This window comes from Natator depressus, chromosome 9 (assembly GCF_965152275.1).
Source record: "Natator depressus isolate rNatDep1 chromosome 9, rNatDep2.hap1, whole genome shotgun sequence".
Classification (NCBI taxonomy): Eukaryota; Metazoa; Chordata; order Testudines; family Cheloniidae; genus Natator; species Natator depressus.
The window spans coordinates 34,248,483-34,273,951 of NC_134242.1; the positions used below are offsets into that span (position 1 = coordinate 34,248,483).

General features: G+C 41.3%; 1 protein-coding gene across 1 annotated transcript in view; it reads right to left on the reverse strand.

The window, feature by feature from the left end:
• Positions 1–6,767: 6,767 nt before the first annotated feature.
• The window catches only part of COL4A3 (collagen type IV alpha 3 chain), a 108,055-nt gene continuing 89,353 nt past the window's right edge, over positions 6,768–25,469 (reverse strand). The window contains exons 40-52 of the mRNA XM_074963896.1: positions 23,941–24,039; positions 22,865–22,915; positions 21,696–21,881; positions 20,918–21,048; positions 19,373–19,445; positions 18,422–18,493; positions 18,196–18,315; positions 15,211–15,309; positions 13,926–14,138; positions 13,129–13,306; positions 9,633–9,747; positions 8,314–8,486; positions 6,768–6,940 (exon numbers count right to left, since the gene is read on the reverse strand). Coding sequence (XP_074819997.1) covers positions 6,850–6,940; positions 8,314–8,486; positions 9,633–9,747; positions 13,129–13,306; positions 13,926–14,138; positions 15,211–15,309; positions 18,196–18,315; positions 18,422–18,493; positions 19,373–19,445; positions 20,918–21,048; positions 21,696–21,881; positions 22,865–22,915; positions 23,941–24,039 — 1,601 coding nt within the window. The 3' untranslated portion in view covers positions 6,768–6,849. The remainder of the gene's footprint in view (positions 6,941–8,313; positions 8,487–9,632; positions 9,748–13,128; positions 13,307–13,925; positions 14,139–15,210; positions 15,310–18,195; positions 18,316–18,421; positions 18,494–19,372; positions 19,446–20,917; positions 21,049–21,695; positions 21,882–22,864; positions 22,916–23,940; positions 24,040–25,469) is intronic.

The window sequence follows — 25,469 nt, forward strand, 5'->3', positions numbered from 1 at the left end:
GGCGGAAGAGATTCTCTGGCCCTTCACCTGAGAGAGAGAGAGAGAGAGAGAGCGCGCGCGCGCTAGGGGGAAGCCATCTTTACTGTGGTCAGACAGGCCGTGAGCGCTGTGTGCCTTTGTGATGCTACTGCTGTAATTGCTGCCACAGGCTCCTAGCTACAAATACAGTGCTGGTCGGTAACATTGACGGTGTAGTGTTAGGTGATAATGCTGAGTGAATGCCCTCAATGTCTATCACTAGTTATATTTTACTGTCACCAGCAATGTGGACACATTAACCCATTCTTAGAGATCAATAATAGAATAGTACTAGGAGGGGTGCTAGAACAATTTTTATAGTGGGGTTGCGGAGAGCCATTGAACCAAACTGTAAACCCTCTCTATAATGGAAACCACTTCAAGCCAAGGGGTGCTGTGGCACCCCCACACCACACCTGTAGTTCCAGCACCTATGAGTATTAGAATATTAATTCCATCAGTCTGATACCAGGATAATGCTGTTGCCGGCATCCAGTGCCGAGAGGCTAAACAACAGCTGGGGTTGGTTCGCTACCCGGTGTGCTACACCCAATAATTACAACGGGGTGGAGAAGCAGAAAAGTTTATTTGCAGCTGCAAAAAGGTACAGGGAGAATAGAATCTCAAATCCTGCACCCAGAGCAGGAAGTTACACAGCCTTTTATACATCCTTTTTCCCAGCATACTTATCCAATAGCAAGCTGCCCTAAGTATCCATATAGCCAGCCAATCCAGTTCCCAGCTAGATCCCTTGTTCTCTGTATCATTTGTTAAACCATACATAAAGGTGCTTTATTCAGCATTGTTCTTCCATATCTGCCCTGTTCGGCCTTGTTTAGTTTCAGGCAGTCTGACTCTGCAACATATTGTTGCAGATCCTCAGCATAACGGCTGCGAGTGCCTCCGGGCAAGGGGGGGGGGGCAAGGACACTTGGGCCTAGTGCGAGGGGGCTTCATCAACACTCGTGGTCTTCCATCCCCTTGAGTTACCTAGTGGCCATACCCCAGGGTCCCCAACAACTCCCTCCTTTGAGAACACGCAACAACCTTGGCTCTGAGTTTTTTCACTTGAGCTACTTACTTCTTTACAATAGGACTTTGCATAAGCACTTTGTGATAGCCCTGAACAGAATGACTTATTAACTTTTGCAAAAGGGCCCTAACACATGATACTGCACAGCATAATACCAGTAATATAAGCAATACAGGAAAGAGAAGTTTCAATAACAGGCTAAATTAAGACATCTGAGGTCATAATTTTATTTAATTATTTTAACTAAGAAAATTGGCAAAAGTATGTGAATGTGCTGCCGAAGTTGGTAGCTAAATCTGGCTAAAGAGTGGGGTGCTATCAGACAGCACCATTACTTTGGCCCTGATCATGCAATGCAAGCTCCTAGGTCCCCTACATGTGTGGTGTCCCATTAATTTTTCATTGCAAGAACAAGATCTATGTGAGTAACATTAATACTGAATTACTGTTATATTAGCAGTAGTAATATTAACTAATATCAATATAGTCTTATTAACTTTGGTATATTACTGATAAATATTATGTTGATATTTTGGTAGGTATTTGTATTATGGTGGCAATATAATCAGGGCCACGTTGCGCTAAGCCCTCTACAGACACTCCGTAAGACTGTCTTTCTCCTAGAGAGCTCACAATCTGAACAGACAGGACGGATGAAGGATAGGAAGGGAAACAGTCAGAGAAAGGTGCAGTGACTTGTACAGCAGCTAAGCTAAAACTAGAACCTTAGGTTCCTGCATTCTTGACTCTATTCATTGGGCCCTGCTGCTTCGTTGTTTTTACTAGCTGAAAAGCATTATCCTGGTATCAGACTGATGGAATTAATATTCTAGTACTGGTCAGCTGTTTTCTTATGGTCTGAGTAACTCTAGCTTTGCCTGAAAACCTTGTTGCAGCATGCGACTGTAATATACAAGTATACAAGTAACACAGGGATGATCTTTAATTCTTGCTTACTCCTCTCACACAGCCAGTAGAAAGTATACAGTTTCTTTTAACAGCTTTATTTGCAAAATGCATAAAGATTTTCAGTCAAAATTGGGAAGGCAACAATCCTTTCAAAAATGAATTTAAAATGAACATACCAGATAGAGTCTGATAGGTTTTAAATTAGGGTATGTCTATACTGGCAAGTTTCTGCACCACAAGTTATACTACTTTTATTAAAATGCTGGAATTAAACCACTGTTGCATATCCACACTTTGCTCCTTGTGATGCTGGAGCGCATCCACATTAGCAGCTCTTGCAATGGCAAAGACAGCAGTGCATTGTGGTAGCTATCCCACTGTGCAACAGGCCATAGGGTGCTTTGGGAAGGGTTTGCAATGCCTCATGGGGCAGGCACAGTGTCACATGATGCAGGTTTCTCAATCCTGTTGTTCCATGGGCATCCTACTACATTGCCAGCAGCTTTTCAACTGAAGTGGGGGCAGAGGGAGAGAGTGAGTGTGTGTGTGTATGGACGGGGTGAGAGAGACAGTGTGTTTTGGGGGATAGTGTGTCACCATGCTGTCTTGTAAGTTCAGACAGCGGCAGGAAGTGTGTCCCAAAGCAGATCAGCACAGTGTGCAACGGCTGTCAGAAACAATGGTGCTTTGAAAGGGGTGGGGCGCCTGTCTCCAGGGCAGCCGAGTTCAAAACAATGAGCAGAGCAGTCACTTGAGGCATTATGGGACAGCTCCAGAGGCCAGTTACAGCGCAGAAAGCAATCAAGTGTCTACACTGGCAATAGAGCGCTGCAGCCTCTGCACAAATAGCCTTAAGACTCTTGTAGAGGTGGGTTTTTTTGCAGCGCTGCAACTGAGGAGTTTCTGCGCACAAACTGGCTTGGCAGTGTGTACATGTCTGCAGTTTGAGCGCAAAAAGCTGCTTTACTGTGCAGAAACTTGCTAGTATACACAAGTCCTTGGTTAAGTACATTTAAATGCTTTCCTGCTAAGTATGTATTTCTTAGGAATTCTGAATGTTCACATGAGGCTCCAGTTAAGCCTAATATTCTGAAAGCTTCTGCTGCAGGATGTACAATTGTTCAGCGCAGAGGCCACATCCTGCACTTACTCAAGCAAATAGGAGTTTTGCCACTGACTTCAAAGGGCCATATTATAACTTTACTCATACTGAATGGGTGGTCCTACTAAAGTCAACAGGATACTTAAGGAAAAGGTACTGTGCATTGTAAGTAAGGATATCAAAGTCTAGCTCAGTGAGAGCAGAATGAAGGTGAAGTCCTTCAATAGATATTAGAGCTGGATGGAAAACTAGGAGAGGGAAAAATTGCAAGCATTTTTGCCAACTTTTTTACTGCTTTTTGTTGAAATATAACTTAGACATTTCTACAGACAGCTACTGTAGTTCTTAATGTTGTGCCAAATTCTGCTCTCACTTTTCTGACGTTAATTCCGTGCAACCTTAATGAAATCAATTACATTGCACAGGGTGTAAGCCAGGGAAGAATGTGGCCCTTTCCCTTAAGTGACACTCAAATATAAGTATATAGCAGTTTTCATTCAGCAAGGGTTACTCTACAAGGGATCTGTGACCCCCAAGAGTCCGAAGGGTAGGTGCTGAGAACGTTGGTGTAGTCAATTAAATAACAAGCCCAAATATTTGTAACTCAGCTGGCTAAAGGTAACATAATATTTTATTGCCTGGTATAAGAAGGGTCATACGTGTGTAACAGCTGGAAAAAAAATATAATTCCAGGAAAAATTATCTTCTACATCCACATGAAGAATAAATCTTGCCCACAAAAAAATCAAGGGGAAACTGTGCAGCGTGAAGAGGCTCATTTCAAGACAAATCATTACATGCTTTTTCATTAGTTTTCAGTCAAAAGACACAATCACTCCTATGCACAGAATAACTGGAATCTGCTATTCTCAAATCTTCACTGACTGGGAAAGTAACTGACCTCTGGGAGTTACTGATCTAATTTATAAATCCTTCAGGGAAATATTTAAAAAGAAACTGGGGGATGGGAACAATTTTAGCTTCAATGATTTCCATGGTCAATGAAAGGTTCAAATGTTTAAATGAAAGACTGCATAAATCCAATAGATACAGTGAGGGTTTGGCTTGAATTTATGGCATAAATTAGATGACATGAAACTATCAAACACTTTAAAGCACCGAGACATCAAACCAACTACAAAATACAGCGTCAAGTTAGGAAACATTAGGTTGGTTGCATTTCTTGAGGGCACTGAGACAGACAGGGCTTGAAGTATTCTTACTGTAATAGATTATACAGGTGGATGGCAGGCAAGGCTTGTTTATGTTTTTCTGTTGGTGAGATACATAGCAGGCAGACTGTGCATGTACAGTAGTGGAAAAGATTTCAGAGGACTCTGCTTTGTACTACTCTCTCTCTCTTTTTACTGTGAATATTGCTTTATTCTCCTTTCCAGATGTCTGGCATGAAATAACAAAACTTCCATTGACCTCAATGGAACCAGGATTTCACTCTGTTCTAAAAGCAACCAGCGCTATATTTATTTGAAATATCAGATATCATAGGAGTCACCCTTTTGTGATTTACCATTTTTACTTTGTTGTCCAAACTGAAAGTTGTGATTTTAAAAAGGGAGTTCTGCTAAAAAACTGGTAGAATGATATAGCCCCATTTACAGTTTTTAGTCAGAAGACAAGCTATTAATGTTTGGATATTTTTATTTTATGTATATACATTGGCAAGGAGGGAAAGAAATAAGTTTAATGAACTTTATCTGTACAGTCAGAGTTACTTATTTGGTTGCGTTTAGAGAAAGGATTTCTTTTCCCTAGTCTTTTTGATTATTTGCTCATTATTTCTGATTGCCCGTAGTGCCACTTGCATTCTTTTAATGCAATATATTAACACTTTGCACTTCTTTAGCACCTTTTCCCCAAGGCTCTCAAAGAACTTTACAGACATTAGCTAGCTAATATTTGCAATGCTGAGTGATAGGAAAGTGAAATGATCTTGACTTATATATGGGGAAACTGAGGCATAAAGACTTTTTTAAGGCCAACATTTTTTTTAAAATGGCCTTTGATTGTGGGTGCCCAATTTGAAACATGCTGGGTTTGATTTTCAGAGGTGCTGAACACTTTCATCTCCAGTTGCAGTCAGTGGGAGCTGCAAGTGCTCGTTACTTACAAAGTCTCAAGCTGCCCAAAATATTTTAGCCAATGTGACTTGTCCAAGGCCACACAGTAAGGGAGTGGCAGAGTCTAGAACTGGGAACAAAACCCTGACCACCTGACTTCGTCACATGCTCCAAACTGCTAGACTACATTCACCATCTCTTACTGCTGAGTAATAATCCAGGTAATATATATGTTACACTGTATATCATAACCTACTGTGCATCTCCAGTGGACTTAACTCTGATGGACTTAAGGTCTGGTTTTTACAAGTATGCTCTCAGAGAGGGACTCAGAAACTGATATAACGCCTTCGTGTGCATCTGGTGATCCTGAATTTATCCTCACCCTAATTGTGAACAGTTTTCAAAAGAAATGGTGGGTATTTTCCTGATTTTACAGCAGAATTTAGGACTCAGGGAAAAAACCATCAATTGCGACAATCACATGTCAAGACATAAGCAGATCTGAAGGAAAGATTTTTACACCTCACAATGCCCTCTTAGCAGCAGCATGCGTTTGCTGAGAGTATTTTATAAAAAAAAGTGTAATATTTTTGAAATGTTTTGCAAACAGAGATACTGTAATCTACTCAAGGAAACAAAAATCTTAAATATTCATTCAATTAATGTAAATGCTGTGTTTAAATTAGCTTAGATGACCCTGGATGTTACATATGCGGAAAACTGTTTCTAGTTATATTAACAGAGAAAATTCGAGTATTAAAACAAACATACTGGAAATAGTTTAACAAATAGGTATAAAATATTTTACTTGCAAAAAAATAGGCCTCAATGAGAAATCTTTCTTACTTCAACTAACTTCTAGACCCTTCATTTAAAATGATGCATTTATTAGACTTGTCAGATTAATTATGCTTTATCTATAAGATTAAATAATTGAACTGGAATTCTGACAGTTGTGTGCAAGTATTAAAAGTTATTAACTTTTTAAATGTCAACATTAAAATTTTAAATAGTGCTGCATGTGCAATATCATAAATACCAAAAAATTCAGAGCTACAGTTTATATAAATTAAATGACTAAATAAAAGTGCTTATCAAGTATTTAAGTCCATTTACAATTGAATTCACTGGTGTAAATTAGTGCTCCGATAATACCATTTGAACATCACTCATAACAAATGTTTTATTTTAAGATACTTTCACCTGACTGGATGGAATAGGAGGTTTTATCTCTGCAGATGTGTGTGACAAATATTTAATGTTTCAAATACTTTATAAAAGGTGTAGATTTTATGCTTCTTTTTCTAGTGCATTTTAAAAAAATAGATTTATAACTGAAGGTTTGCGTTCACTCTGGAACGCCATGGGAGCCCTTAAATCACGGACTTAACTCTATGGTCCACTTAAATCCCAGACCCATTTGTTCCCTCACCCAGAGAAGTTGGTTCAATAAAAGATATTACATCACCCACTTTGCCTCACAGTTCAGACGATGAAGATCTGTAGTACTGCCATAACAACAGCCTTCTCCAAAAAAGTGCTTTGCAATTTGCTTAGAAAAAAGAAAGTCAAAATGCTGCACTATCTCACCATAGGGCTGCACTAGCATTTTAGAGCTCATTGTCCAGAAACAATTTGGCATTAATAAGTGCATGTTCTGCAGAGTTAGGCTATTCTTTGCAATAAAAGCAGAGTTTGATGCTCCATCAAAAATTTCTGTCTCTCTTCATGCAGACCTGACAGCGGCTGATGATGTTTTCCAATTCCCCGGCTTTTAAAATCTGTGGTAAAGGCTTCCTAAAAGAAAGAGAACAACACATTTACTTTTCTTTTTAAAATAGGAGTGAGGTGGTGGGAGTTTTCTATATTTGCACTTTTGCCTCTGTCCCCACCACCCCAGCTCTCACATAGCTCTTAGCCAGCCTCACCGGAGCATGTGTCACAAGGGCTCCCAACACTAAGCACTGGTTTTGAGCCAGAGTAAGTGGGGTAAAGTACCACAATCCCATTACTGTTATCTAGACTGTTAGGGTCTAATCCAAAGACCAAAGTCTTTATATTGGGTTTTGGATCAAGGCTTTAGATTCCCCTATTTTTAAAAATCTGTCCTCATCTCCTTCAGCAAGAGGTGAAAGGTGGTGTCAATGTAACCCACACACCTCCTGGGTGCAGTGTTCTGTCCCATCTAGTGGCACCGAGTCCACTTAGAGAGAGAGATAAAATGAGTCTGCTCTACAGCCTTAGCGAACAGCCAGTTGGCTTTTAGCTCATGTGGTAGAGACTCATGCACTAAGCTCCAGAAGTCCCAGATTTGATCCCAACTGCTGGCGACCGGGATCTGTTGGCGTTACATCAACATTGCAACTGACAAGACTGGGGTATGACCATTAGTTGCCTTGAAGAATGAAATGTGTGTTAGTGTACAGTGAGCATATGCTGACAGTGCAGCCCTCAAGAGCACAGGGATATGTACAGCAACACACTACGCATGTGCCTAGGGTTGCCCCTGAATGTGTACAAGATGACCACAAAGCATACAGTATACACCAAGAAAAGATGGAGGGATTATAAAGGACACATTCTTGAAACATCAGTGTTGTTTATGGTTGCAGGAAGAAATATATAAAGCTTTCTAGGATATATGAACTTGGAAAATACTCACTTTTCCCCCATATCAAAATTTAGCACGAAGGGCCAAATTCTGCACTAAGGTACACCTTGGAAATCCCACTGAAATTGCTGGGGTTGAATAGGCTGGAAATCAGTATAGAATCAGGGTTGAAAAGTTCCAGTACGCTTTGGCTTACTTGCTTCTCGCTAGAAAATTCACTATTGACGTAAGCAGGGGAAACTGCTGAAAATAATGGAATTGCACCTGCTTATATTAGTGGTGACTATTTCCCTGTGCATTTAAAAGACTTGTTGCAGGAAAGCTGGGATTTAAAGAAATGAAGGCTTTGATCCTCTTTTAGGCCCCTTTGTGCTGTTCCAACACCGCAAAATGACTCTAAAGTCAACTTAGCCACCCTCGCAAGGACGACTAGCAGGATGTTCAGATAGTGTACAGCCAACTTAATGGCTCCTATGCTACCCCTGGATCTGCAGCAATGGTGGCTGGTGTGGATGAGGGCAACGGGTCATAGCTGAGTCACTGGGAAAGCAAAGGTTACCTGAACATTCTCCTTGGATCTAGTGAAGCCAGCCAGAAGCTGTAGGAATTTGTGTAGTAGTTGCATGTCCCTCTACCATGACATTCTATGAATGGAATGGCACGGAATTCTTCCAAGCAGGATCCAGGTGATGCCAATGCTTGGCCAGAGGCTTCTGAACCGGCACTTGTATACTGTAACCACAAAACTATCTTTAATGAACATCTGCTGTGAAAGTAGAATGAATTATATTGAAATTATAATTCATTAAAGAAATGCTACTTGAAGGGTTTGTTGAAATATAGTTGTCAGGAAGAGAAACATTAAGGCGTGTGAGACAATGGGTCCTCAAAACTAATTAACTTAGAGCTCCTACTGAGCTAGGAGATTGGTAAACGTCAGTATGCAAATAAGATATGTATGTATATTTGTCAGTTTCTGCTTCCTTTTGTCTCTTATGTTAAATTGGCTTTGGCTTAGCTGTATAAATAAGTTATCTTTAGCCTCAGAGAGGGGCTCACATCTTTGGCAAAGCGCTTTGCTAATAAACAGAGTGGTCTGACAAATTATGTGAGTCCTGAATCTGACTTTGACACTGCTAAACACCTTTTACTGAACAGAATGCAAGAAATATCTTTCTAAAAAACACGTGTGAAGTACCATTCTAGCAAAGTACCGTTGTGCAATCGAGCTAAAACAACAATCAGCACCGATTAATTGTATTGAATGATGGATTATTATATTTTGGACTGGTATTATTTTGACATTAATACAATTTACTACCTTGTAATGAAGTCCAGTACAGAAGCTTTAGGACAATTCAAAGGACTTTGTGGTATTTCTCTAATCCCTGCAAAGGTGTTTTTCCTCTGTCGGGGGGAGAGGTCACGATAACCAGGCCCAGGACAAAGACAGAAATTCCCTGGAAGAGGTTTGGCACCTCCTTAGTTAAGTATCATAGTAACCTGATTTCAAATGAGCCATTTCTCCAGCTTTAATCACCTGTGCATCGTTTTCCCTTGCACTGATTGCTTCTCTCTTCATAGAAAGCAGAGAAGGAACTTATCTGCAGTGGGAAACGTGCTTGTAGAAATGCCCATAAAATGACCCTTTACAGTAGAACACTTTGGATGGAAACCTCTTGTAGTTGATAAAAATCTGCATGTTTAAAATCAGCACCCAGTAGTAACCACATCCTAGAAACAAGCTATCTTTCTTTCCTTTCTTCGCTAAGCAGCTTTATATTAGGGACAAATCCTGGGAAGACAGCAAACCCCATTCCCCATGTAAAAGGGTGTTGCTCCACGTGAAAAGTATTTTTTGTCTATTTTCCCCCTTACCATAACAAAGGAAAAACCCTTCCACAGAGATATCCAGCCTTGAGGACATAAAGGAAGTGCAGTTGTTTGGCTGTGAACTGCTATTACCACTGCTGGTCCTTCACAAACAATACATCTGTAATATGAAACATAAGTATTGGGTGAAAAAATCCAGATGACATTTATAGATCTTACTGATACAATTTCACATCCCATTACAGGCATTGGTCTGAATTTTGGAATTTGCACTCATAACATTGCCCCCATGGAAACAGGTAAACTGGTAACCAGCTGTCAGGTACCAGACTATCCAAAATACATGACTTCAGAATTTCCATCCATATACACTGCAAGGAATTGGTGAGGCAAGGAGATTAGCCCTAGAACACTTTGATCATCCTAATGCTGCCATTATTGAAATGAAAGGTTAAAACTTGCTTGCTTTAGATGCTCACTGCTTGGGGTGTTATATATTTTTACGCTGGAATACTCTGCCATGATTAGAAAAATCTGTTTCATCCACTAATGAAGGAATATAGACCAAATCTTGGGGTCTGACTGAACTGCATGGACTGCATGCAAAGGGGGGTGCGTGTGTGCAAAGCTGATCTAAAGCTTGCTTTTGCACCCTCTGGTCTTACTGATGCTCTGTGCAGTGCTGCTGATGTTTTAAAGTTGCCTGAGGGCTTCTCAAACGTAGGCTAGGCTGAAAAATGCCACATGGGACCAAAAATGTAGCTGAAGACTGACACAGTACAGGAGCACCACAGCCATGCCCCATTTCTTCCAGCCACATTCTCTTCCGTCTGAAACTCTGATGCTCCATTACTCTGACAGAAAGGACAGAGATCTGTCAGCTATACATCTCTTAAGAATCATCTGTGCATGCAATAGTGTGATTCTCCCTGGTCCAGTGAAGATGGCTTTAGGGGCAGATTACATGGGTGGTATGGTGCAAAGTGGCTGTAGTGCACAGGATAATCTGGCCCTACAGGTGCAGGAGGTCTCCAAACACTATGGTGATAGAGTCTTGAAGATGGGTCTGTAAACAGATAAAGGATGTAAAATGAGACTCTACACTGCATAACTGCCTTGGGACATTACGCACGAGAGTTCTCTGTAATTTTCATGCACTGATCACAGAAACGATGGTTTATTCCAGTATATGTTCCTTAAAGTAAATTCAGCTGTAAGAAGACAACATATTCCTAATGTTGAAATTATGTCTGTTTCCTTTTAGCCTGTCCAAATCTAATACGCCTGCACATGGAGCAGCTGATTATTATGTAACTATTGCTTCTTAATATCATCAAGGTCAGTGAGACTTTGGGTTGTCTTTCTTGTGCCAGTTATGCAAATTAAACATACCCTAGCTTTAACTAGGATACCAGAACATTTAAATGAACATTTACAGTGTTGTTGTAGCCATGTTTGTCCCAGGATATTAGAGAGACAAGTTGGGTGAGGTAATATCTTGTATTGGACCAACTTCTGTTAGTGTAAGAGACAAGCTTTTGAGCTACACAGACAGAGCTCTTCTTCAGGTCAGGGAAAGATACTCAGGGTTGTCACAGCTAAATACAAGATTGTCTAGCATAATTAGTTAACTCATATTCTAAGGGACCATTCAAGTTGAAGTGGCCTGTTAACATCTGTCAGGGTTCCTTCACCACTCTGAACTCTAGGGTACAGATGTGGGGATCCGCATGAAAGACCCCCTAAGCTTATTCTTACCATCTTAGGTTAAAAACTTCCCCAAAGTACAAACTTTGCCTTGTCTTTGAACAGTATGCTGCCACCACCAAGTGTTTTAAACAAAGAACAGGGAAAGAAACCACTTGGAGACGTCTTTCCCCAAAATATCCCCCCAAACCTTACACCCCCTTTCCTGGGAAGGCTTGATAATAATCCTCACCAAATTTGTACAGGTGAACACAGACCCAAACCCTTGGATCTTAAGAACAAAGAAAAATCAATCAGGTTCTTAAAAGAAGAATTTTAATTAAAGAAAAGGTAAAAGAATCACCTCTGTAAAATCAGGATGGAAAATACTTTACAGGGTATTCAGATTCAAAACACAGAGGATCCCCCTCTGGGCAAAACCGTAAAGTTACAGAAAACAGGAATAAACCTCCCTCTTAACACAGGGAAAATTCACATAAAACAAAAGATAAGCCAGGCAAGGCAGATTAGTTTATCTATATCGGTTGCAATATTGGAGACTTGGATTAGGATGGGTTGGAGAAGACGGATTTCTGTCTGGCCTCTCTCAGTCCCAAGAGAGAACAAACACGTAGACAAAGAGCACAAACAAAAGCCTCCCCCGCCCCAAGGTTTGAAAGTATCTTGTTCCCTTATTGGTCCTTTGGGTCAGGGGCCAGCCAGGTTAGCTGAGCTTCTTAACCCTTTATAGGTAACAGGATGTTGTCTGTGGCCAGGAGGGATTTTATAGCACTGTATACAGAAAGGTGGTTACCCTTCCCTTTATATTTATGACAACATCCCTGCAGTCATAGGAGAAAAAAGGGGGGTAAGTGAGTTACAGATTGTTGTAATAAGCTAATCTGTTAGAAGCTAAAACCATCTGTTTCACCTTGTATTTAGCTGTGACATCCTTTCCTAGACCTGAAGAAGAGTTTTGTGTAGTTCAAAAGCTTGTCTCTCTCACCAACAGCCAGATACCTTACCGATACGCAAAGTACGCAGCTGTGTAGGGCACCAGGAAATTTGGGGCACCAAATTTCCTGGTGCCCTGCGCAGCTACGTGCTGCTCCAGCCCCTGTTCCCCCTGCTCCGCCCCCCCTCTTCCCCGCCCCAGCCCCGCCCCCACTTCTCTGAGTTCTGCAGCAGGGCCGGGCCTGCACTCACCGGCGGCGGGAAGTGCAGCGACCTGGCCCCTGCTGTGCCGCTGGTGAATGCTGGGGGATGGCTCCCCCCTGGCCCCCAAGCCAGCCCCCCCCCCCCCACAGACGCCTGGGGCTGCATGGGGCCCCAGAATAGGTAGGGACAGCCCTGCCAACAGCAATTGGTCCAATAAAAGATATTACCCCACCCATCTTATCTCTTAAATGAACATCTCAGTTTTGGTTTCAGGGTTTTCTTGATATTTGCTCATTTAGGTTAGATTTAAATTATTCACCATTTGGGACTTTGGTACCACATATCAAACACATATTCAAATGTGATCAAATATCCAGGTGGTCAAATTCAGAGCTTGTATTGGCTAAGACAGGCAGGCTGACTGAAAAAAACAAGATCATATTATAGAACTGTGACTGGAGGTTGGATTTCAGTAAGATCAGTTTGAAATATTTCTACTAGAGCCTCACAAATTCTTCTGTTCACAGAGAGATATTGTTATTGCAAGTCTGGTTAATTTGTTAGCTACTGGCATAGTACTTTTTAATACTTTTGCATTTTGAAAGCTTAACTCATCTGTATTTCACATTTTGCTATTCAAAATAAATGATGTTATCTGTGTAGGTCGGAATTGGGGCTGAAGTTATTAAACTCATACCTGCTAATATAGGGCTGTAAGGCGCTGCCAGAGATTGGTTCCATGTCTTCTGGCATTGGTGCTGTAGTTGACAGCCAGTATGAATAGTCATTGCGAGAAGCAAAATTGCAAACATCATTGGTGTTACAGAATAAAAATGGCATGGTGGTAAATCGCTGCAGGCAGCTACCAACTGTCCCTGAAAGACATAGGATGGCAGTTTTGTGAAAGCCATGAGAGATATTTAGCATAACAAATGGAACAGCCATGTGATGAGATCCAATCTACACACTAAGAATAAATACAGATAGAGGATGTAAAGAAAAGAAGCCACTTTTCTGTACAGTTGTACCATAAGTAAGGTAATCTGATGATTAAATTAAATACAAAGAGGCTACATTAAAATAGCATGGAGGCTAAGAACAAAATCTGTTGAAAGCAAGGAATTATTTCTTTTGATTAATTGTGCAATATCATCCTTCACCTCGTCCCTGATACTGAATGGCCAAGGGGGGCAAAGGAGATGCGGATGCTGGGAAGGAACTGCCTCGCTGAGCCAGGATTCCTTCCCTGGGTCTCTCTTGATATGGTAGAGCTACTTGCTTCCCCTTTTATGGGACTGGTTGCATGAGCACTATTTAGTCCTTAGTGTACAGTGGAGATTAGTATCTTTGACTGATATTTTCATTTCAGGTAAATTATGAGATATTTACTGCACATTTGCCTTTCCCATCAGTAGTTTAGGCTTATTCCCCTATTCAGTAAGGTGGTCATGGGATTTACAGTAAATGGTTTTAAAATTCTTTCTAAGATGGTACCAAGGTCTTGGCCATGTGCTTGCCCATTTCCTTGTACAAAGAGAAGAGAATAACCACTGTAGATCTGAGCTGTCCCAGATGGGCATGACGGAATCTTTGTTGACTGGCTGTGCCGGGTAAAGATGAAGCCTCTTCTCGTTGGACCAGCTATGGAAATACCAGGGGAACCAGGTAGGCCCCGTATTCCTGGAAAGCCAATAAGCCCAGGACATCCTGTAAAAAAACCCCAAAACATACATATTTTTATCCTATTACTCTTTAAACAGTATGTCTCTGATTGCTTTCTGAAGTGACTGAACCCATCCGAAAACAAAATTTTAAATAGTTCAACTTAAATATTATTATCTGCCTTCCAGTACTGTCTAGAATCCCCAACAGACAAACAACCCCGACCCACAGAGCTTACGCTCTAAAGAGACAAGACAGATGAAAGCTGGGAAGGCAAACAGACGTGAAATGACCTGTGGAAGGTAACACAGCAGGACAGTGGGAGAGTCAGGAATAGAATCTGGAACTCCTCACTCCCACGTGAGTGTCTGATCCACTGAAATATACTGTCTCTCCTATGTCAAGCTATTGTCCTACATATATCTACATGTATCTTTCTACAAAAACTACATTTTTAAATTCTGACCTAGCTTGAGAAATTTGATAATTTCACGTACATTATACAAATAGATATTGTAAAAAACAGATAAACGTTTTAAATCCTTTTAAATGTAAAAGGTACATAAATAGCTTTTGTGTGGAACAAATAAAACAATATTAGTTATAAAATACAATGCAATTTGATTCTATACAGCATTCTTCCTTCAACCTATATCCCCAAATGCACAGTGCTAAGAAACATGGTTTACTCTGCAGGAGAGTGGTAAATGTAAAAACATTTTATGGTGAAGGACTTAAAACAAGCAGTTCCAATTTGTTGTTCTATAATTGACTGTTTATATAAAAAGTACGGCACCTTGGTGGTGGACATGGATTTCTAAACAAACAAACAAACAAACAAACAAGGTCAATCACAGAGGGAGAGAGAAGTTAAGCAGCATTATCAAGGGAGGAAAGGTATGTTTTCAAATGAGATCTGAAAAGAGATGATTTTAGTGGGACTAGTCATGTGTTTAAAAGTTAAGCATGTGTGTAAGTGCTTTGCTGAATCTGGGCCTGATTGAGGGTGTCATAATGTAATTTGTGTCAGAATGGAAGGATCCCCAGAAATTGGAGTCCAACTTATCTGCAGCTTCAGTATGATGCTCCACAAATAGCTATGTCTCCTTCACTGTACCTCTTTGTCCTTGAAATCCTCTGTCTCCTTTTGGACCAACTGGTCCAAGTATGCCTGGATTTCCAGAATGGCCTGGTAGACCTTTTACACCTTGAGGTCCTGTGTTGTATATGCAAGAATGTGTGTTAATATAACAGTAATTATTCTCCATACACATAATTACCAATTACAAAAAAAACAAAACAAAAACAATCAGCCCGACAAACAACACCGGAATACAACTTCAAAATAGCAGATACTGTGGCATAATTTTTTGTAGAATCAAATGCTTTAAAGTCAGAATTCTATCATATTACTGTCACCAGATTTCGCATCAAATAAATTAGGAAGATGATATAAAAAGAATGGTTATACTGTAGAAAGTTTTAATTTTCACAATGGATTGTTACAAAACTAAAGCTAATGTTAATACTGTCAGGCCTCGATTTACATGCTTTTTTTGCACGGTTTCAGTTATGCACGGTCCATTAATTGTGACCCTTTATTTTTGTACACAGTATGGATTCACTTTTACATGGTGTGGCGCGGTCACCAAGTTGCGCAGATCAGTGGTGTAGCCAGGATGGGACACTTGAGTGGGCGGGCAATGATGGGGGTGGGAGAGGGGAGGCAGGAGGGATCAGGGCTGCCTCCCCATACCCCTACAGCCAGCCTTGCGGGGGGCAATGGACACTCTGGCTGGGGCCCCCCGCCCCAGGCGCACACCTGGGGGGGGACCCTGGTGCCCCACTTCACCCACCTGGCACTCCAGCTGGGGAGTGGGCAAGCCCCTGCGCCCCGACCCCGCTCCCTGGCTGGAGCGCCGGGTGGAGTGGAGTAAGCTGCCTTACCTTGACCCTACTCCCCGGCTGGAGTGCTGGGCAAGAGGAATGGGGCAAGCCCCTGTGCCCCAATCTCCGGCAGGAGCACCAGGCTGGCAGAGTGGGGCAAGCCCCCACGCCATGACCCCGCTCCCCGAGTGCGTGACTGGGGTGTGGGGACCCTGGCCAGAGTGTCCATCGACCCCCGAAAGGCCGGCTGGAAGGGGAATGGGGAGGTGACCCCGATCCTTCCTGCCTTCCCTCCCCACCCCCGTCAATGCCTACCTACCCGAAGTCGGGACCCACCCAAGTGTCCTGTACTGGCTATGCCACTGCTCCACACTCCCTGGCCTCCCAAGACACCCCAGATGAACCATCAGCGTTCTGACTTAAACGACATCAGCATTATCATCATATCAAGTTCATCCTCAACATCAGTAAAGGTTAGTAGCAAGTTGAAATTTCATTAAAAATTTTTAATAAAACCTGTATTGGATAAATTAGGTAGGTCATCTTGTGATCCTGTAACCTAAACCTTTATTTCCCATAGACCTTTGGTATCTTTTTAAGCTATTTCTATTTGCACAGTGTTTTTTCAAGAACGCAACGATAGCGTAAATCGAGGCCTGACTGTAGGATTCATAAAGGTTTATGCGGTTGGCAACATTCAGGGCACACCCGGAGTGTTGTGTAGGAGTAGTGCACACACTGCTCCATCCAAGGGCATCAACCTTGGAATCTCGCCAAGATGATATGAACCGTGGGAAGCCTCTCAGGACTGGGCTCAAGGCCCGAGAGCAAGGAATGCGGTAGATAGAAATTGGTAAATAAGAATGTTAAACAAAGCCAGTGTATTCCTTTTATCTGTTGGAGAATGTAATGCGCGGGGGGAGAGAGAGAATAAAGGGGAAGGTGGAAAGCTGACAGGGAGAAGCCTGTTAGCAGAGACCAGCCTGCTTGCTTGCTAAAAGCTGTGTTCTGTCTTGTCATTGAACCGCCACACCTGACTATATACCTTTTTCAGCATTTGCTGTTTTATTGAAATTTTCCAAAAGTACAGTAGCAATCCAAAACGGTATGAGTTGCTGCTCTTAAATCCATAAATAATTTAGATTCCGATATAAGATAAATTTTCTTGTAAGAGACAAAAAATGTTTCTTTATTCTATGCCTTTTGTTAACCCTTAGGGAACCGGCTAAGTCTTGGGAAGCTTACACCTTAAGGATTGGCCAGATTTCAGAGGAGCACCATAGCATAAAACAGAAATTGATTTTGGTTGCTAAGAGGTGCTGGTTCAGGATTCTCAGTAGTTCTAACTGGCCTTATGTGCTTCTGCTAGGAACACCCACTTCTCTGGCATGCCTGATCTGCTCCACTTCCCTGCTGGTTGGTCTCACCCCCTCCTTTAGTCTGAAAGCAGTTGGGAAATGGTGTTCAGTATCAGCTGAGGACACTGCCATGGAGGAATCAGCATGATGCTGGCAAGGTGTCTCAGTGGCAAGATCAGCTAAGCTAAAATGGGAAGAAAGCATAAGGCTCTCCACTCAGTGGGAGGAGGGTCTCCTCTGGAAGTTCCTGGCTGAGATGGTAAGAATCAGAGGTGGGACATGAGGAGAGAGAAAACAAAAAAGGGAACAGGAGTCAAGAGGAAGTGGGATGGTGGCTGAGTTTACTTGGCTCCTGTCTTTCATCTAAGAACCTTTGGGATGAATGTACTCATCCTGATGGGGGCCAGGATTCTTCAAAAAGCAATTTTTGAGCTGACATGAAGCAGACAAAAAAACAAAACAAATGCCCACACATGACAATCCTAGACAAAAATGCCGTGAGGTCAACCCCTGAAAGAGATACACATTTTGTTATGCATTATAACGGGTATTTTTTGTCAAGATTAATCACCTTTCCCAAATATCATCTTCAGGAATCTCCTCAAAAGGAAATTGTGAGCAGCATGACAAATGTTCATGAATTCTTTTTTGCACAGGTCTACGTTAAGGGAACTGCTCACCCATCCAGTGAACTAGGGGTAAAGTTATGAATAGGAGGTTGTCAATATGACACTAAAATACAATAGAAAAGGAAAGTGATATTAAGAGAGATAAAAGTGTCTATGCAGAAATTCAGGGTGCCAGCCAACCATGAACAAGTCTTATCAAGTAGTCTAGGCAAATGGTAAAACATATACCATGTAATCCTGGTGGCCCTTGAGGTCCTGGATCACCTGGTAGTCCTGGGCTTCCAGGTGATCCAGCAGGTCCTTGATTTCCTGGGATATATGTTGCTTTCCTAAGTGCTCCAGGCTGACCTAACAGTGGAAATACAACAAAGAGCTGGATGCTTTATATTAACACCCCGCCCCCCAAAACAAAGTTTTGGGGCACTAGAATGAGAAGGACTGGAATAATGGTTACCAGGGTGGCCCTTTGGTCCGATAGGTCCTGCTGCACCCATTGGTCCAGGGGATCCTCGATTACCCTTTTCTCCTAAAAAGGAAGATTAGACACATGCATGATTGTAGAAGCCAAAAACTATTGGTGGTTTCAGAGATTCGTTTAAGAATCCTCCGGGTACATGATCTCACAGAGTTAACAAAAAGCTACAGTGACTGTTTACTTGGTAAAAATGGCACTGTAGGGTTCCATGATTACTGATGCTCAATTATTTACATGTAAAATATAGTCAATTTTTAACAGCTGTGAAATATGGAATGGAATCCTGGTCATTCACCCATGGCTGTTTTGGCAATAAAATGCGTTATCCTGTATTAAAATAGCATCCAGAACACCCAATCAGGATCGGGGTCCCATTGTGCTAGGTGCTATGCAAACATAAGAGACAGTCCCTGTCTCAAAGAACTTGGGTTGTGGCCAACTAAAAACATATCCTCATCCCAACCCCCATAACATTTTTATGTAAAATCAATCAGCTCTGGGTTGAATTTATCCCAAAGAATCATTTGGTAAACCTTCCCCCCAAATCCTTATGCTGGCCTTGTGCATAGTGATGGATCATGGTGGATAGGAATAGGGTACAATTGGCTGTGCTGACTAGAAGCCATGCCTGAAAGGTCTCGTAAACCATAGGAGCCACCCTGTTTTGTATTGTGAGTTTATTGATTGAAAAGTTGCACGAAGGGAAGGCAGATGCTTTTTATTGAGTTGGTGTCAGGTTGGTCTAAACCAGAATCTTTGCAATAAAAAACAACCCAGAGAGGATGAGTTGTGAGCAAACCTGATCTTCTGGTGAATTTTCCATCCCTGACCCTTCTACAGCCACGTTTTACTAAGAAGGTTCCATGTCTCCAGTTATACAACTGGTACTGTGCTGTCCACAAAAAGTATGTTTAATAAATAGGTGAATACCTGTTACACCTGGAAGTCCTGTAAAGCCAGGTTCACCTCTAGGGCCTGCATTGCCTGGGGTGCCTTCAACTCCCTGCAAATCAGACAACAAGAATGAAGAAAAATCATAGCAGTATTCAGACACCGCAAGATAGGCTGTCTGGGTTTTTACTTAGAATTCAATAGGTTACTGACTATGCTATTTTTCAGACAAACAGAATGAGACAAAACATGTCCATTAATTTGTACAGCTCAACCAAAAATTGAAAAACAATGTCCAAAGGGGAAATATCGGAGCTACTGCAAAATGTGCCTACAAACATACTATAATCAGACGACATCTGACCCTACGTGTTTGCAAGCACGCTAGAAATATTCTGCCCATTGTTAAGAAAACAAGTAAATAGAAATTCATCCACCAGGAGCTACACTCAGGAATGATAAAACAGCAAAAGCAAGGAAACTACTAAAAATTCATGGTGATGTGTTCGATGCTGTCCAGGCTTATTCCCTACTCTGGCACTTTGAGTGCAGAAGGTGGGGGGCCCACAAGGATTCTAACAATTAATACTGGCCACTCCAGGCTTGTATTAAACTCCCAAGGTTACGGCTTCTCTCTGACCTTGGATGGGTTGATGCTGCCACCACCCAAATGCAAAAAAAACCCTTTGAACCCAGGAAGGCGCATTTGGGAATTCCTCCCTGTGGGGTACCCTCGAACCCTTTCACCCACCCTCCAGGGAAGAGCTGAGAAAGAAAACAAACGAAATTGGGTGTTGCTGCCAGCTAATTAAACAACATATGCACAAACCTCTTAGGACATAAAAAACCCAATCCTGTTCTTAAAAAAAGGTAACTTTTATTAAAAACAAAAAGAAAGAAAATACATCTGGAACTTAGGCTATTGCTAGATTTAAAAAGAGTAAATATAATAATTAAGCATCAAGAATGGTTTTCTTGAGGTCCAGCTTAAAGGTTACAAACAAAACAAAAGCATTTGAGTCTTAGCAAGAGGAGTCCACAAGCCTTACAGAAATAAAAGAGATAAACCTAATCGTGTCTTCCTTGACATTTCCTGATCTACTTACATATCTGGGGTTTCAAAAGAGTAGTATCTAGGCAGGATTTGATGATTTTTCATACCTGCCGCAAGCTTCTTACAGCATTGCTGCTCTGTGTCTCCTCTCCAGGAGGACAACAACAGATAGACAAAGGGAAAGTTTTTTCCCCAATTTTAAAAAGTTCTAGCCCCCCCCATTGGCTCTTTTGGTCAGATGCCCACTCCCTTCATTTTACCTATGGGCTTGTTTAACCCTTTACAGGTAAAGCAAGTAGAGAATAGCTACTAACAGGGATTTCATCGCTAACTGGCTGTCTGTCCATAAAAGGGAGCTACCTCCCCCCCCTTTTCATTTATCACAGATGCCCTCTGAAGCTTATGCACAACAACAAGTACTCACCTTAATTTCTTTCTTACATCACAACTTTTTTTGCCTGGGTGTAATTTTCACCAAAACTGTGAAATTAAAAAGCGAGTAAGAAAGAAGGAGTATTCATTTCACTTACTGTTGAACCTTGAGGACCAATACTGCCTACCAATCCTGGTGGTCCTGGTATGACATCTATACCTCTAACACCTTTGTTTCCTTTTATGCTGTACACAGGGGTTCCAGAAGATCCTGGACTACCAGGAATACCTACATTTTAAAAAAAAGCTGAATCAGTAAAGGCAATCAGTAGGCATATTTCATGGCAGCATTATTTACAGCACAGCTCTGCCATGAAAAATGACTCTGCAGAAGTGGCATCATGGGCCTCCATGTTCATTGTCCCTCAATGAGTCCAGAGCAAGAAGCATAAACGTGTATTTTTTCCAACTGCGAGCCCTGCACACACAACCTGAAATCTGGGTTGAGAGCTGGGTTATTTCCATCCTACACCCAGCACCAGTTACCAAGGCTATTCAGACCAAATTAGACTTTACGTGACACCAGTGCTACCTCATTGCCCTTAAGTAGGCTCTTGGTAATACCTGTGCAAAACCACTGGCCCAGGCCTGGCACGGGATCCAAGGGGTTTATGTAGGGGTAGGGGGAAGGATTGGGATTTTAGCAGAAGATGTGGTTCATGGAGTGAGATCCATTATGTTATTTTAGTTTTATGTTTCACTGTGTAGACATACGTTGTTTTTTGCAATGGTAAAGATACACCAACTGATAAAGCAACTGTCTGCTTAATCATAAAGTGCATAAGCCCCTGTCATCTGTGATTCTAGATTTGCCAAACCATCTCCACTAGATACTAAAACTTCTTTTCCCATCAATAAGAAATAAGAGCAACACACCCAGTCTTCCATTCACTCCGGCAAGACCTCTATTTCCTTTCTGGCCGGGAATTGTTATGCCTGGTGCACCTGGGAATCCTGGCTTTCCATTCAATCCAGGAGGTCCCATTGATCCTGGATCCCCCATTAGACCTTTAATACCTTCTGGTCCTGGACAACCAGGAATCCCCTTGTCACCTTTGATTCCTATGAAACATAAAAAGTTGCTTCATAAGTTCTGAGATAATTTTCAATAGGGCAGCCATTACTTTCAGAATCCCGGCAACCAAGAATGCACACATTTATTATACATTGAAAATGGGATTGTTGTCAGAGTAGGTGCCAAGTGCCTGTTTGCCTTACAACAACAAGTTGTCTCGTGTAACAATGTAGCTCAGGGCAGGCAGCACTCACTGTGGGATGGGTAACATGCTGCTGTTCTTCTGAGACTGCACTTGAGAGCTTGGCTGTGCGAAGGAGTTATTTTGACAAAGGACTGGAAAGATTTGAGGAAGAAAGAACAACATAGGATTGTTGGTTGCCATGATAAAAAATGCTATAATTTTTCAGGTGGAACTAGTAAATCCTTTTAAACCAAGCCACAGCTAAAAATATCAGGATCCAGAACTGACTTATTTTGTTCATAGTGCTGTTCTTGAACTCCTCGCTTTACACGTGAAGGGAAATCTTTTCATTACTGAGATTGGGAACTGCTGTTGTCCCTCTCAGGAAATCTTTTCCCCCTCTTGCAACTCCAAGCATGGAGGTACAAGAAGAGAGAGAGCTGAATAAAAGTGAAAGGGAATTTACATGAAAAGAAATGGATGTGGCTTTCCTTTATCCTGGCAGACAATGGCTAGTGCACAGTAGCAACAGCTTCCTGTATTAGAACATATCCTGATAATCAAATTGCCATAAAAAACAAACTAGAGAATCCTGTGCTTGACTACACCTTTATAAAAGCAGGAAATATGTCCTTGATTTCTCTGTATTATATAGACTTAACTGTACAAGTAAGACATCTTGAAACCTAACAAATAGGGTCGGATCACTGGTTTTAACTACAGAATCACTCTCCTTTTTTAAGAGCCTAAGTGACAATTTAAGCATCCAAGTGCAGAATTTGGCTTAAAAAAAAGGGCGGGGGGCAAAAAATCCCCAAACTCATGGTAGCTGAAAATAATACTCACCTTTAGGACCAGAAATACCTTGTGGACCTGGAATCTGCCACCCGGGTTCACCTGCAAAATAATATTTCATGTGCGACCCAACAGCCTTTAAGCACTGGTAGAAGATACATGTTATATTTGTCTAACATTCCAAACATATACTGGATCAAATATCACATTTTAATTATCTGAAAAATCTTTATTAGTTTGGATTTGTGCTATGCTGCTACTCGGAAATACAAATGAGGTACCATCTTTTTTAATCTGGGAGGCACATTTTACAGTCATATTTGAGGCGTATCTTACCAGTGCTAAAGCCTATTTTCACACACACACACACACACACACCCCCCCCAAACTGAAGAAAAAACCAGGAAAACACTGCATTTGTTTTAAATCAGCAACTAAGAAAAATGCAAAAAGAAACTTAAGTATGTGAAAAGTGAAAATAATATGACAGTCGTTATTAAGAACTTGATATGAAGAAAGAATACTGAATATCTGTTTTTATACTAACACACAAAAAAGCAGCTTGAGGCTAAAAATGTGAAAACACTTTTCTTCTGTAAATGAGGAAGAACTGTAACTTTCTGTGGCTGCTGGGCGAAAAGAGGAAGAGCATCTAACTGAAGGATTTGAGAGTTAAAGGGCTGGATCCTGCAAAGATGTAAGCAGGTGAGTAAATTTATTCATATGAGTAAACCCAAGGCTGGCTTCTAAGTTCTTATTCCATCTAGCAGTTGAGGCTGTTGCTTCATCATAAAGGTGTAATATCTCTAACTCTTAGAGCATTTTTGAGGCCACCTCAGATATTATCAGCAATACCCTTACCTTGGTAGACGTGGACATTAAAAATGGATTATATAATGATCATTATAAACCAAAAATGTCATGCAGGAGCCATGTATATATACTGTATTTTGATGTCCTATGCAAAATTCGTACAGAAAGTTTGTGAAGTGTGAAAGAAACCTTTTAGTTACCAACATAATTTTTGTACTTCAGGGGATTCCTCTTTTAGCCCACAGGATTGACAAGAATTGTGAACAGGAAAGGAAATGAGTTTAAAATAACATGAAAATATTATACTGCAGTACCTTGTTCTCCCTTTTCCCCTGGGGAGCCAGGAAGACCATCCCGTCCTTGATTCCCCCTTTCTCCAACAGCTCCGTTGGCTCCAGGGGCTCCTATTGCACCTGAGAATTATAAACTGTCATTTTCATTTTTACTTATCTGTTTGAAATGCAAAATGACAAGGAAATGATGCTCATTTACTAGAGTGTTATTAACAGTGGTGCATTAAAAACCCCCACAACTGTACTAGTGTATAAATGGTGGTAAAGTGCAGTATCCTGCGCCCACAGAACTCACTGGCAAAACTCCCATGGATTTCAATGGATTCAGAATTAGACCCACATTATGCTTACAGGCTACTTTGTGTCTTTCAGAGAAATTGTAAGGCCCAGTCTGTCAATGGGATCACAATAACGGACCCATCTGGGCCTCAGGGTATCAATCCCTAGATCCTCTGGAGGGTTTGAGGCTTACTGAGTGAGAATGAGAGTCTGACCTCTCTTATACTCATATAAATCTAAAGTAATTTCATGGAAGTCAACAGCACTACTCCCGATTTACCTTGGTGTAAATGAGACGGGAATCTGGACATGACAATACTCAATACTAATTTTGTTGATAATGGCTATTTCCCCCATTGTTTTCATTTCAATAAAATGTATAGTAGATACGTATACATCTCCCTATATGTATATTTTAAAGTGTTCTGATCTTTGTTACTCTAGCAATGGACTGTCACCCTCTGTCTTTTTCACTCTCTTCTCTGACTGCTTTTTTTCTACTTCTGGCTAGGTCTTTGTTTTTTCATCCACTGTGGATATCTCAATAATCTTTCAGGAGGCAGAGCAGGCCTTTCTCACCACTTGTGAGGCTATTACATCTCCCTGCAATCATTAGTGTCCTGATTTTTAAAAACCCCCTTCTCTGGGTTTAAAATTATACTAAAACTTTATAACTGTACCTATAGCTTTATGATGGAAATGTTAAAGAACTTCAGAACCCAATTTCAAAAATATATAAAGTAATTTGCAAAAAACTCAGAAGAAACTGACAAAAACAACAAGGAGTCTGCTGGAACCTTAAAGACTAACAGATTTATTTGGGCATAAGCTATCGTGGGTAAAAAACCCACTTCTTCGGACACATGGAGTGAAAATTACAGATACAGGCATAAATATATATTGGCACGTGATGAGAAGGGAGTTACCTTACAAGTGGAGGACCAATGCTGAAGGCCAATTCAGTCAGGGTGGATGTGGTCCACTCCCAATAATGGATGAGAAGGTAGTATTGACACCTTCTCATCCATTATTGGGAGTGGACCACATCCACCCTGACTGAATTGGCCTTCAGCATTGGTCCTCCACTTGTAAGGTAACTCCCTTCTCATCACGTGCCAATATATATTTATGCCTGTATCTGTAATTTTCACTCCATGTGTCCGAAGAAGTGGGTTTTTTACCCACGATAGCTTATGCCCAAATACATCTGTTAGTCTTTAAGGTGCCACTGGACTCCTCATTGTTTTTGTGGATACAGACTAACATGGCTA